Consider the following 13,810-nt stretch of genomic DNA (forward strand, 5'->3'; position numbering starts at 1 on the left):
GTGCCACCAGGAGGCTGTGGGAGCAGAATTGAGGATGCACCCTGAGCTGGGAAGATCCAAACTTTCCCATGGTTTTTGTTCACATCCGCTGGGGCAAACGCTCCTCTTTGCCATGCAATGGGGGGTACAAAGGGATGTGGATCCCCCAGGGAAAGATTTCAAAGTGACATCTGGGGGAAGAGTGGCTAAATATTGCATGGATCCCCTGGATGTGGGTCTGCAAGCCTGGGACCTGCACAGGGGTGCTGGCTTCTCTGTGGGTGCCAAGATCTGGAGAAAAGGAATTTCCTCTGTCCCACAGGGCTGGGCAGATGCTGCCTCTGCCATGAGGAGATCAAGGGACACCAGCCTGCAGGAGTGGCTCCTGCCCTGGGAATGGGAGTGAAAAACTGGAAAACACTGCCAAGAAGTGAAAAAATGACATTGTGGGTGATATCACCAGTGAGGGCAGGGAGTGAGCAGGAAGGAAAAATTACACATGTCCCAGTTGTTTCACTTCTTGTCCCTCTGCCTCGTTTCGTCTGTCACCAGCCCCCGGCGCATCCTGACGGTTACCAACAGGCAATAAATAAAACCTCTGGAGCCACTGGTGTCAACATCTTGGCATTGTTTAGGTCTCCTTGTTTGCCTTTAAAATAACTCTCCTCCTTGGGTCACGCAGATGAAAAAGCGAGGACCCCCTGCCATCACCCACAGAAATCATCCTGCCATCATTTGTGCTGCACTGCTTTTTTTTCCTGCAAAGTTTGGGGTTTGGGGAGGTGCCTGTGAGCTCTGCTCACTATCCAGGGCTCTGCTGCCTCTTCCCTCGGGCCACATCACCCACTTCCCTGTCTCCCAGAGGCACACTCAGGGTTGGATTTGGGATGGTGTACCCCGTGCTGCCGGCTTATCTGCTGCCTGGCTGTGCCTGGCTCTGCTGTGGATGTTGGCAGGCCAGAGAGTGGAAAAACAAACGGTGGAGATGTGGATCCATGGTCAGAGCCTGGCCCTGCAAACATGGTGTGCCACTGCTGGGCCTGGCACTGGAGGGAGGCCATTCCATGGCAGCCTTTGCCCTGGCACTGGAGCTTGGCATCATGCAGCTGCTAATGAGGCTCTGGAAGCACAAGAAACACTCCTCCAAAGACAGTTTTCATCCATGGGCTCTGATAAAAGGGTGGCTTGGACCCTCACCGTGCCTGCACAGAGCAGCCCCTGCCAGGCACCAGTGCTCCCCAGGGCCTGGAGCATCTCCTTTCCTCCAGCAAGGGTTGCATGGTGGAAAGCATCACCCTCCATCCCAGCTGAGTTGCGACCTGATGTCAGATTCACTCTCCCTGATCATCCTTAGCCTGTTGTTTATAATAAAAATCAAGTGATCCATCTCTTCTGACAAGAGGAAGAGTTGCTCCAGGAAGCCCTGGACAGGTCAACTTCTATATAAAGGAACTATTACTTGACAGTTTCCTGGCCATAAATAGCTGTGCAGCGAGGCTGGGGATTTTATTTAGAAATAACAAATAAAGTAGGCCATAAGTAACTTCATGACCTTGCTCCCCCCTCATTTCCCACCCATCTCTCCCCTTCAGTAGGGTCCATTCCTCATCCTCAGGTTCCTTGGGACTTACAGGACCCCCATTTCCCACTTCTGAGATGCTGCAGAAACATGCTGTTGCCAGCTTTTGGAAGTGTGGTGTGGGTTTTGCATCACTGAAGATTTTTTGCTCAGCTCCAATAAATTGTTTTTTACCTGGCCTTCATTAAAATAATTAAAAAGCAATCTGATCTGCATGGCTGAAAGCTGGAAATCTTCCACTCAAAACATCCCCAAAACTGGATTCAAACAATTACACCTCCAACACATCCCTTATTTTTCAGTCCCTCAAGCCTTTTTTTAAAGTTTTGGACGACTAACTTCTGATTTTCTAATGCTCACACTTGGCAACATCAAAACCAATCAGGAAATACAAAAAAAAAAAAACCCAGCATTTTACTATTCTTTTATTATTGGGAGGTTTTGACCATTTTTGTCATGTCCTTTGCCTAAAATAATAATAAAAACCTCTTTGTTTGGAGCTGGAAAGGGAAGAGCAGAGTGTTTATTTCATGTATGACTCATCAGCTCAGTGTTGATACGCGAAACGCTTCAGAAGCTAACACTCTATAGAGATGGTTGTTTTTAATATAAAACAGTAAATGTTTAAAACAACCATTCTTCGTTTTTTTCTCTCTCTTTTCTTCCTGTTGTGGCCAATAAAACATAAGGCAGGCCACGTAGCTTACATTTTAATAAAATTAAGTTATTTGGTGCCATGTTATTACAGTCTTTTATTGGAAAGTGGAATAAATTGCACACAGTGGAGTCATAGGAGGGAGAAATCACTGCGAATAAAGAGATTCTGGGATGCATTTATTTGCTGGTTTCATCTCAGAGGAGGAAGGCTTTCCCCAGGAAAACAGAGGCTTCGGCCTAGGGGAAGGATGAGTTTTTGGGGACCTGGTGCCCCAGTGGGGCCATCCCAGGCCCATCCAGCTGGCGTTTCCCAAGGGCATCCTCCAAGAGAATCCTGTCCGGTGGCTGTGCTGGATGCTCCGCGGTCGGGGCGCTGGGGCAGCCTGTTCTCCTGCCCATCACACAGCCACAAAGGTTGGTCCCGAGGCTCTCTGTGGGTGCTGGTGGCTCCTAGGCCAGCGCCAGGGCACACCAGGAGTCCTGCCGGAGGGGCACGCTCAGCCCGGGCTGCGGGGCCATGCTGCCCCCGGAGAAGCTGTAGTCCTCGGGCTCGAACTTGAACTCGCCGGGCAGCGCCTCGTCTGACTGGCTCTGTGCCTGCCCCGGAGGGAAGAGAGGGGTTAGGAGGGATGGCATCAGCCACTGGGCTGGTTCATGGTGCACAGGGAGGGCTGGGATGGGTTGGGAACAGGGTGGGTATGGTATGTGTAGGCCTCGACGAGGGGAGAGAATGATGGATCTGACTCTATTTTATCAGAAGGTTAAATATTATATTATGTTATATTATGTTATATTATATTATTCTATATTCTATTATATTCTTCTATATTATATTACATTACATTACATTATATTACATTACATTATATTATGCAATATAATATAAGAATATAATATTATTATATTATATTCTTATATAATTATGTTATATTATTATAATATAATGTAACATAATATAATATTATGTTATATTACATGATATTATTCTATATTATGTTTTCTTATTCTATTATTCCATATTCTATTATTCTATTATTCCATATTCTATTATTCTATATTCCATTCTATTCTATTATTCTATATTCTATTCTATTCTTCTATATTTTATTCTATTCTATTTTTCTATTACTATATTATATTACATAGTATCATATTATTCTATATTCTATTTTATTCTATTCTTCTATATTATATTACACTATGTCATATTACATCTAAACTGAATCTGCCAAGCACCCAACTGCTCATGCTGCACAGAATTTTGTGACTATCACCCGGCAGTCCTGACACGCACACACACACACACTTGGCCCTGATAGGCCAAGGAAACAAAACCGCATCACTTTGGGTAAACAATCTCCATATTGCATTCTGCTTTTGCACAAACATGGGCACAGCAAATGATGAGAATTGTTTTTTCTTTCTCTGAGGTTCAGAGAACGTGAAACCCAGAGATATTCTTGGGAAGGATTGTGCCTTGCTTTTCTCTGTGAAGAGCAATGTGGCGACAGGTGGGTTATCCCTGATGCTAAAATTCCCTTCAGAGCAGTCCAGAGCTGGGCAGGATGGTCCCTGCAAGCAAAATGACCAGGCAAAGAGGAGGCGGCCCAGGGCCTATCTGCATATTGATTAAATATTTCCAGTTTGGAAATCTTTAGGTGTGTACATATTTTTTCAGAGCACAGCACAAACCAGATTTCTTGGTTTCAAACAAAAACCCCACCCTACGTGGTGTAATCAGTGCTGCATCAGGCCCTTGGATACTGGGGCTGAGCATCCTCTCCGTATAAACATGTCCAGCGCAGGGAGAGCTTAGACTCAGCATAAAGATAGTGCTGGGCCACAAAATTTTGATGGATTTAGAGCCTTCTTCTTCCAATGTCAAGTTGTAATAGCAACCAGCCCCTAAGAAAAGCTTGACAGAAGTGGGGCCTCTGACAGATCACAGCTCTGTGGCCACTGAGCACCTCAGGGCTAAAAGGTGCAGGTAACACATGCCCAGGGAGCCTTTTCTTGGGAACTACAGGGGATTCCACCCTGGGCTGATCTCATCAACTCAGCAGTGTTGTGCTTTCATGGTGGGAGGTGAGAATTAACCTCAGCTCTGCACAGAAGCCACAGCAGAGCTTGGACGCCCCAGTTCTCCACTGCAGGAGGAAAGATCCCATGGGAAGCCAACAGGCTGGAGACCTTTCTCATCCACAGCACCTTGGCAGCTCACACTCCTTGCTTTCCTCAGCAGGCTGGTGGCCACAGTGCAATGAATTAATTGCTTCACCTATCAAGGCCCCCAGGAGAGCAGCCATGGAGGTGTGTGGGTCTCCCACCCCAGCAGGAGATGGCTCTGGCCCTGTCCCTTACCTGGGACACCGACACGATGGTTTGTCCAGGGTACTGTGAGGTTGTGCTGGGCTCTGACTTTAAAGTGACCGTGCTGTCTGAGGTGGTGATGGAAGAAGGGGAGTTCGTGGCCGAAGTCGTGGATCCTGGAAGACAATTGGAAGAGGGCAGTGAAGCAATGTAGGTGCAAATCTGCTTTTAAAAAAATTATATTTTAAGAGCAACCATGACATCTCACTGCACGACTCTCCTGTTTTCTTTCTAACACATCTGCATCAGAAAAGACTTTGTATTAGGCTGATGCTGATGGAGGAGGAGCAACCCTTTCACAATCTGGCAGTGGTTTTTCTTCCCATTACTGAATTTACACAAATCTGCTCACTCATGAGCACTGCTCACTGGAGCCAGGTGCCCACAGCCCAGAGGAACCTCACAAGAATATGACAGAACTGAGATTTCCCACCAAGCATCTTCCTATCACATGAGGTCTGTGCAGAAATACAGGCCCCAGATGTAAAGCAATCACCAAGGAAAAATTCTTATTATTTTCTAACTATCATAATTCCTGCAGAAGAGGAAATATTATGAAGTGAACTGAGCTCCAAGACCCCAGGATGGATCATAACAGCACTGTACCTGTGGAGGCTTTGCCTTTGGTAATGTTTTTAGGCTTCCTTTTCCTCGTCTGGATGCTTTCCTTTTTCATGGCCAGAGGTCGTGGTACCTTGACATTCATAAAGTTTGGAATCATTAATATTGTATTTTATTCAGCTCCTTCCCACACGTGTTGCTCTCCTATTTCTGTGCTGTAGCTCATGCAAAGCACCTAAAGTCCTTGTCCTTCACTAAGAGCTATTTTTCTCTGCATCAGGCCTTGGCTGGAAGATATATAAGGCTAACAGCTAAGGCTTTCCCACAAATTTTGTTTTTTCCTTTATTTCCTATTTTTCTTTTCCTGATTTATTAGTGACCTTTGTGACGGGGCCTTATTAAATTACACTGACAGACTGAGAGCCTACAGGGCTCAGAGGGAATGGGCATGGGGTAAAGAGGCTTCAGGCTTTATGGAGGGATGGAGTCTCCTCTTGGGCTGGTGGCCATGTCACCAACAGCTCTCATCCTCCATGGGTAAATGTTATCAGCCAGCCTCCATGTGGGCTCCTCAGCCTCCTTCACACATTCTTCACTAGGACATGGAAAAGAAATATGCTCCTTATCTCAGCCTGGGTTTGGGGAGCTTCAGCCTCCAGCTACAGGAGCCTGGTAAGCTTTCATTTCATGGAATCCTGGGATGGCTTGGGTTGGAAGGGATCTTAAAGATCATGTACTTCCAGCTCCTCTGCCACAGGCAGCTTCCACTACCCCAGGCTGCTCCAAGGCCCATCCAGCCTTGGACACTTCTAGGGATGGAGCATCCACATCTCTGGGCAAGCTGAGAGCATTCCAGCACCCTGGAGAACCCCCGTAGACTGAGCTTTAAACTGTCCAAGGAGATGGGACGGTGGCACAGCTCTGCTGGGCCCAGTCTAGAGGCTGTTCCTTCCAGAGCTGATCCCAGCCCTGCAGGGCAGTGATCCCAGACCCCAGAGGGTCCCTCCTAGGGTGGACAGGCTGCTCACCCCGTGGGGCTTCATGTACAAGCCGCAGGCGTTGCAGACGGGCTCGCCCTCGGCGTTCCTCCTCCACAGCGTGGTGTTGGTGGTGTGGCAGTTAGTGCAACAAAGGCCAGCACGTCTCGAGGAAGACTTCAAAACAAGCAAACCAACATGTGAGTGCACACAAGGAGTGATGAACTGGGAAGTTTCCCTTCATATCAAGATGAAATCTCCGAGTACACCCTATTCCCGGAAAATGCGCAACGCGCAAGAGCCAAATTCAGATCAAAGAAATTGCATCCAAATGAGATCACTCTAATTTGCAAGTGTTTGTTTGGTTTGGGTTTTTTAATTTGTTTTTGTTTGGAAGGGTTTTTTTTGTTTTGTTTTTGTGATTGATAAACCTAGAAAATATCCTGGCAGCTCATTTCACAAACTTCCAACAAATCTGCTGGAAGTGATCAGGACTCAGAGCATGGAGAACTTCCCTCCAGGACATCCACTCAGAAGGAGAAAGAGATGGAAAATGCTAGCTGGGATTTAAATGCATGAAGAAAACTCATGCTTTAAGTGAACTCTTCTGTTTTCCTGCACTCAGAGCTACCACTAAAGTTAGAAACATCCAAATTAATCTCTGGGTTATGACAACTGGAATCAGTCGGCTGAACTGAGCAGAACCAAACTGAACTGGTCCATGATGAGACCAGGGAGGTTATTCCTCAAGTCTCACAGATAATCTGTTCTCTTACAGGCTGTAGAAACACCCTGCAGATGTTAATTAACGACATATTTTGTGAGTGCAGTGATTTCTGGCTCTTAAACATTAATAATTCCAAATGGAGAAGGAAAATCTTCTGGCAGAAGCAGCAAACTAATTTCTGACAATTTCCCTCCAAGCCAATGGAAAATCACATCTCTCTTTATACAGACTTGTCAGCTCAATAGGCATTTCATTGGAGAGTCTTTTAACACCAGGTATTGAAACTATTTTAATAAAAAACCTCACTAAATGTAAGATACCTCTGGCATAAGTAATATCTCTGGCTTTCCACATTCAGGTGTCTAAATATGTTCTTCAGCCACCAGAAAAATAGTTTTGAATCTGCTCAAAGGCAGACAAAAGGTGATGGAGGCAATAAAGAACTCCCTGTTTGTTTATTTTTCCATTATTGCCTGATATCCTGACTGAGCAATATAACGAATGAGGTGGGAAGAGGAGGATTAAAAATGAAATGTTTTACAAGGTTAGCAGTCAAGTAGAGATCAGCTTTGAATTCCAGGAGGCACAAGCAACATGCCCTAGGCTTGATTCACTGGTTGCTCAGCAAAGAGGTCTCAGCAACTATTTCCAAATAATGGCACCACTTTGGGAATTATTCAGCTTGCAAGAAATAAGCAGGCAAAAATAATAATACACCAAAGCGTGAGCTGAGAAGCCTGGCACAGAGGATGAGACAACAATCTTTGTCCCTGACATGGTGTCACAGCAAGATCCTGGGGCAGCTACACAGTGCCCTGTGGAGCCTTTCAGCTGCCAGGGCTGTGCTGCTCCTCCCTGCAAGCAGGAGGGACCCCGGCTCCCACGGGAGCAGAGGAGGTGCTGAGCACCTGAAGGATGCAAGGATTCTAAAGTCCAACTCATGGTGATGGCATGGAGGGGAATTTGGAGCCACTCAGCCCTGGGATAACTGCCTGCTGTAATCTGTCCTCGCCTGCAGATGGGGAAAGACCAGTGCAAAGCCCTTTGGAAAGTCTCAAATTTTCTGGGCCACCACAGGTCCCTCCCTCTCTCTGTTTCACAGAATGCTTTGTCGGCAGCTTGCAGATGAGGCGACAATGGGACCTGTGGCTCTGGTGGCCCAAGGGCAACGCCAGCCTCACCAGAGCTCTGCCCACCCTGCCAGCACTGCTGCTCATGGCCTTCCTGCAGGGACAGTGACAATGCCTTCTATACATCCTGAACGTCACCCTGCAGGCTGCTCCTCCTCACCCAGCCAGGGAGAGGAGAAACCATCCTACATCACCAATATTGCAATTTAAACCTCAGAAACCCCATGAGAACCTGCCCCTCACCAGAACCTGCCAGCTTAGCAAGACACAGTCAAGGCTACCACTGCTCACTGAAGGACAGGGTACAATACATTACTGCTGGTTTCCCAGCAATTCTCTTGAAAGAAAATGCATTTCTGCTTGCCTCCACCCCACTGCCTTTGTACCATTCTGACCTTGTTAGGAAGTTGTTGACTTCAACATTGTGCTCAGTGTTTATTTATACAAATGAACCATACACTCAAACAAAAACTCTTCACAGACCTGGCTTGACAGCCAAGTGCTGCTGATAAGCTCAAGGAATGGTGAGTTGGTGCCTATTGAATTAACTGTGTGTGAGAGCTGCTTGGAGAGCCCAAAAAATAAAAAGCCAGCAGGGAAGGTCCTTCTGAGGGAGACCAAGCTGTCAGGGACTTTGCTTCATCTCCTTTTCAAACAGGGAAAAGAAACCACTGGGTTTCACTGGGAAAAAAAAAAAAGGCACTGAACTCTCCGAGTTAATCAATGCTTCTATGCCCCTATTTCCAAGAGATTTAAGGGGACCTGTGGTTTGCAGGAAAGTTAGAGCAAAGTGTGCTGAGATACCTGGGCTCAACTGCTGAAAGTGGGGAATTCAGAGGTTCAGAGGCAAGGGCAACAGCATCCTCTGAGATTTGCCTGCACCTTGGGGGATGAGGGACCGGTAGGAACTGAGGGGCAGAAGAAAACCAAGGCAAACACCACGACATGGCTCTAGGATCCTGTTAGACTGTCCCAGGGCTGTGATATATCCCATCCACACTTTCCCCTAAGGTGTCACCAAGCCCACTGTGCATTCCAAACCATAAAAAAGGACAGGCTGAAAAAATTCCTCCTGGGCTGAAGTGGAAAAAGTATTCTCTGAGCCAAGCTGGAACAATTCAGCTCCAGGTTAGTCCTGCAGCTCTGGGTGGTGTGAGGCTGCTGAGCACAGGACAGAGGCTGCTGAGCTGCATCTGCCCCCCATGCTCCACTGTGCAGAGGAGAACCCTCCTAACAGGGGAATTGCAGCTGCCTTCAGCTTCACCAGCTGCTCCTGGTTTCAAAGGTGATCTGGATTTCCAGACCAGGTCCAAGATATCATCTTGTGAAGCACACCAAGAAACTTTGGCTAGAAAAGATCCTGCCCAAAATAAAGTGCTGCCTCCATCCTCCTCTAACACAAACCCTTTCTGCTGAGAGCCAGAGCCTTTTGAATCCAGACCCAGGCTGGAGCAGAGTGGCTGTCCCTGCTGTGGAGAGGATGCTGCCCTTATCTCAATTAAAAAAAAAAAAAAAGGAAACAAAAAATTAATTGGAAACTACACAACTACTGCTCTTCCCCTCCCATGCAGGAGCAGGCTGAGCTGCAGGACATCATTCCCCCAGTGTTATCTGGGCTGTGTTGTGTCCTCTTCTGGGGGACTTTGCTTTGTGAAAGCAGAAGTCAGGATAACTCCCAGAGCAGCGTCTACGTACAGAACAAAGGTCATAACGTAAAGGATGAAAGCAACATTTTTCTTTTCCTGTGTCTGTATTTCACTGCACTGAGAAAATGGATTTCACTGTTCCTACGGTCACTGCATTCACTGCTCTGCTCCCAGAGCTGGCACCCTCTTGCCCATCACCAGTAGATCCCTCTTTTTCCAAAAGGGCAAAACTTGTTGCAACAGAACATTTCACATCCTCGGGAAAACCCAAGGTTTCAAAATGTCAGAATGGAAAGTCAAAATTGCATCCCCTTCTCTAATCCATAAACCAAAATCCCCTCAACCCTAGCAAAATGCTTCCCCTGCACAAACATCAGCTCTTTCATTTAAGCTTTATCATTGTTGCATTTATTGCCAAAATAATAAAAAAGTTTGGAAGTATTTTGGTAATCCCCAATTATATTTGCTCATCACTGGGAAATGGTCTTAATTCTGCAAACAAGCGTTTTCCATCAGAAAACTTTGTTGAAATGTTGGTTGAAAAATGCCTGATGGGTGCTAGAGCTGAGGCTCAGGCAGGCAATGCACGGCTGTGCCTCTTCCCATGTGCTGAAATAAAATATGGAATAGCAACGAGATGTCTCCAATTCCCTCAGGGAAAAGCTGCCCAAAAATCCCCTGGAAATTCATCCAGTGACACATTTGGATATCAGTCTGAAATGCAGAGTTGGATTTGAACTGGTTTGCACCTCTCAGTATGCACGGGTCCTGTTTGCCCAGAAGAAATCAGCAGCGTAACTCTGAGATTGTGGCACAGAGCGACCGGGGGTGCAGATTTAATGTCACCGCATTTAAGGCGACAGAAAGATTTTGGAGGGACAGGCAAATCCTGCTGGATAATGCTGAATATTACACAAAAATGCTTTGATTTTAATGCGATGAACAAAGCAGGGGTATTTTCCACGGAGCTACTACTCATTTCGTTTTGCAAATTTAGAGTGATGTTTCCGAGGGTCAGAATCAGAATGAAACATCTTGCTCAATCTCAACATTTTCTTTATTCCTGACTGATTTTCATACACAGAAACTTGTCACTTTTGGGTTATTGCTAATAATTTGTTTTGCAATACCAAAAAATAACTACAGGAATACACCCCTAGTGAAAGCCCAAGGAGCTCCCAGCTGTTCCCCAGAACAGTTCCAGCAAACATCCTGTTTGTAATGACGGCGTCTGATGACAAGCTCTAAAACCAAAACTGTTACCACCAAATTTAAACATCCCAAAGCAACTCCACAAAAAAATAAGAAAGGATGTGCCTTTCCTCTCTCGCCATGGGATCCCAATTGGAGGAAGCCCAATATTACATAGACAGAGGGAATTAATGCTTTAACCAGCAGGGAAACTGGGAACTGCCAAACCCTAAATTTTCCCTTTAGGCAGGAGGGTGAAGGCAGCGGGGAGCAGGGCCCCATCCTGCTCCCATTGTGAGCAGCCACAATTCCACACAATCCCACTGGGCCAGCTCAGGACCAGCCCTGCCTCCTGTTCAACTGTGTCTGCCTGCATGAGCAGAGCTAGGGGAAGCCTGCAGGGTCCCGACCACAGAGTGATTGTTCCTGCTCTGCTCTGGTGCTGACCTGGGACCCCTCCAGTCCCTTCAGCCCTGTCTCCACTGCCCACCATTTGTGCCAGAGCAGAAATCCCCCTGGCTTCATCCCATTCTCCCTGACCCCAGTCGGTTCTGTGCCGCAACACGGGTGTCCTGGCATTTAATCTGTGCCAGGACAGGGGGTCAAACAGACCCTAACACAAATACAGAAATGGCCACAGCCACGGTGACAGCCCCCCAGCAGCCCCTGCCCTCCAGCCAGCCCCGGGGGGAGCAGGGCATCCCGGCGGGGTCTCCCTCCCTTACCAGCCTCTTCTGCGGCTTGAGCGGCCGGTTGATGCCGTTCATTTTGTGGTAGAGCCCGCAGGCGTTGCACAGGTAGTGCCCGGTGCCGTCCTTCCTCCAGAGCGGGGTGGACATGGCTCCGCAGTTGACGCATTCCCGGCCGTCCCCGGGGAACTCCTCCAGGTACTCTGGAACGAACAGCCGCGGTGAGAGGGACAGAGCCATCCCCAGAGCGCGGGACGTCCCAGGCACCCAGCGGGAAAAGGTCTCCAATCCTCTGTGCCCCACTACCAGGGGAAATCCCTGTCTGGAAGGGGTTACCTCCACCCTAAAAGTGTGACCCAAACCCTTTATTTCCTCTCCACACCTGAAACTTTTAATATTTTGTCCAAAGACCGCCTATTCCCCCATCCCTTCCCCGAAAGACGCCAAAGGGCTGAACGGGGCTGGGATCTCCCTGGGATGGGGAGGGTCACCAGCGGGACAGTGCGATGTTATCCCGGGGTGCAAAAATAAATGGGAGACGGGGAAAAAATGGGGCGATTTTCCTGATTTCCATCACGAAACACACCCAACCTCTGGCCGGGGAAGGCTCTGAGCTGCCCGCCGAGAGATGCCGGGCTGGAACCCGCGGGCATCCCGGGCTCCCCGGGAGAGCATCACCGGCCACCCGCGGCCCCAATTCCTGCTAGAGAGGCTCTTCCTCACTTTTTCAGGGAAAAAAAGAGCCAGGGAAGGAGCGGCAGAGCACCGTCCGCAGTCCATCCCTGCCCCGAGCACGGCTCAGCGGCAAACAGGCAGCCCGGAGCGAAATCGGGACACCTCTCAATCGAGAGTCGGTCTTTTTGTTCCGACCGCTTTTCCCCCCTCTTTTTAAAAAGAACTTATTATTCTTGTTCTTTTATTTAGAGGAAAGATGTATTTTAAATTGTTTTTTAAAAAAAATCTTCGATCGGATTAATAATGATGTAACGGAAAGAAAAAGGAAAAAGAGCAAAATTTAAAAGGGGGAAATGGAAAATAGAAATAACACGTAAAGAGAAAAGGTAAAAAAATATTGCAGTAATTCTCTGAATTTTAAAAAAAGGGGAAAAATGGAGGGAAAAAAAAAAGAATACTTTAGGCTACTTGAGAGAGTTTACACTATCCAAGAGCAAAAATAAACCGCAGAGAGGACGGCAGCCGCTATCCTGGATCCTAAAGCACCGAATTCAAAGTGCAGAAAAGATTTCTGAGGCATCACCTCCCTCAGCAGGACGATCTTTTCCCGCACAATGCAAAGGATTTTCACAAAGAGAAAACCCTGGAAAGCAAGCGCTGCCCAGCACCTCCGGCGAGGCAGGAGAAGCCGAGCCGGGCAGGGAGCTCGGCGGGGAGGGGGATGCTTCCCTGCTCTGACTTTGTTCTTGGGGTGAAGATAAGAGAATTCGGTTCACCGCAGTAAAGATGATAAGGCGGCTGAGATCTTGAAGCGGCTTTTAAAGGACTTTGCAAACCACAGCCGGAGGAGGCTGGTGGAGTGCCCCGGGGTTATAAACCCCGCGCACGGAGAGCCCTGTTAAATCAAGCCCGAAACTTTATTTGCTCAGAGCTTGGTTTAAGGGGACTCTCGGCGTGGGCGCAAAGGAATTGAGGTTTATTGTTCAACGCCTGAGCGCCTTTCGGTGTCTCCCCAAAGGCCACAGAGCAATGCAGCTGCGGACCTGTTTGGGTGAAGGCAAATGAGGAGACCGAGAGTCTGTTCAAATATAAACTAATTTACCACAATAAATTACTTAAAAGGGAGGGAGCTATAAATCTGCCCCGCTAATTTAAACACAAGGGTAAGTATTGAAGCACAGGCACAAAGTCGATATTGTGGGAAGGAGATATCGCGGGGGTGGTGGTGGGATGGGGAGGGTTTGAACGGCCTCTGCTTCTCTGTCCTCCGGGGGAATTGCTCTGCTTTGAAACGCGGTCTTTGCCCCCTCCCTTATCCCACCTCTGCCCGGGGTCAGCCGCACATATCCCATTCCCGGACCGTCTCCCCATCCCTGGATAAAATCATCCTCTCCTCTCCCGTCGGGGATGCCAGCGGGACAGCTCATCCCGGGGCCGGGCCACCGACACGGAGAGGGGATGGGATGGAGAATTGGGATGGGGTATGGGATCGGGATGGGGTATGGGGTATGGGATATAGGATCGGGATAGGGTATGGGATTGGGATGTGGATGTCTCCCCCCCAGCTCCCCGAGACGTCGCTGAAGGACGGCGGCGACCTACCGAAAGTGGACCTGCGGCCGGGCAAGG

At 48.1% G+C, this 13,810-nt stretch overlaps 1 protein-coding gene across 1 annotated transcript; it reads right to left on the minus strand.

Annotated features, from left to right (window-relative positions):
* Positions 1 to 1,972: 1,972 nt before the first annotated feature.
* GATA5 (GATA binding protein 5) lies at positions 1,973 to 13,804 on the minus strand. Its single transcript, XM_031058012.1, has 6 exons — positions 13,784 to 13,804; positions 11,543 to 11,709; positions 6,175 to 6,300; positions 5,192 to 5,279; positions 4,577 to 4,701; positions 1,973 to 2,812 (listed from the first exon to the last, which is right to left on the minus strand). The coding sequence occupies exons 2-6, from the start codon at positions 11,654 to 11,656 to the stop codon at positions 2,666 to 2,668; spliced, it is 600 nt and encodes a 199-aa protein (XP_030913872.1). The 5' UTR covers positions 11,657 to 11,709; positions 13,784 to 13,804; the 3' UTR covers positions 1,973 to 2,665.
* Between the last annotated feature and the right edge of the window lie 6 nt (positions 13,805 to 13,810).

This window comes from Geospiza fortis, unplaced genomic scaffold, assembly GCF_000277835.1.
Source record: "Geospiza fortis unplaced genomic scaffold, GeoFor_1.0 scaffold188, whole genome shotgun sequence".
NCBI lineage: Eukaryota > Metazoa > Chordata > Aves > Passeriformes > Thraupidae > Geospiza > Geospiza fortis.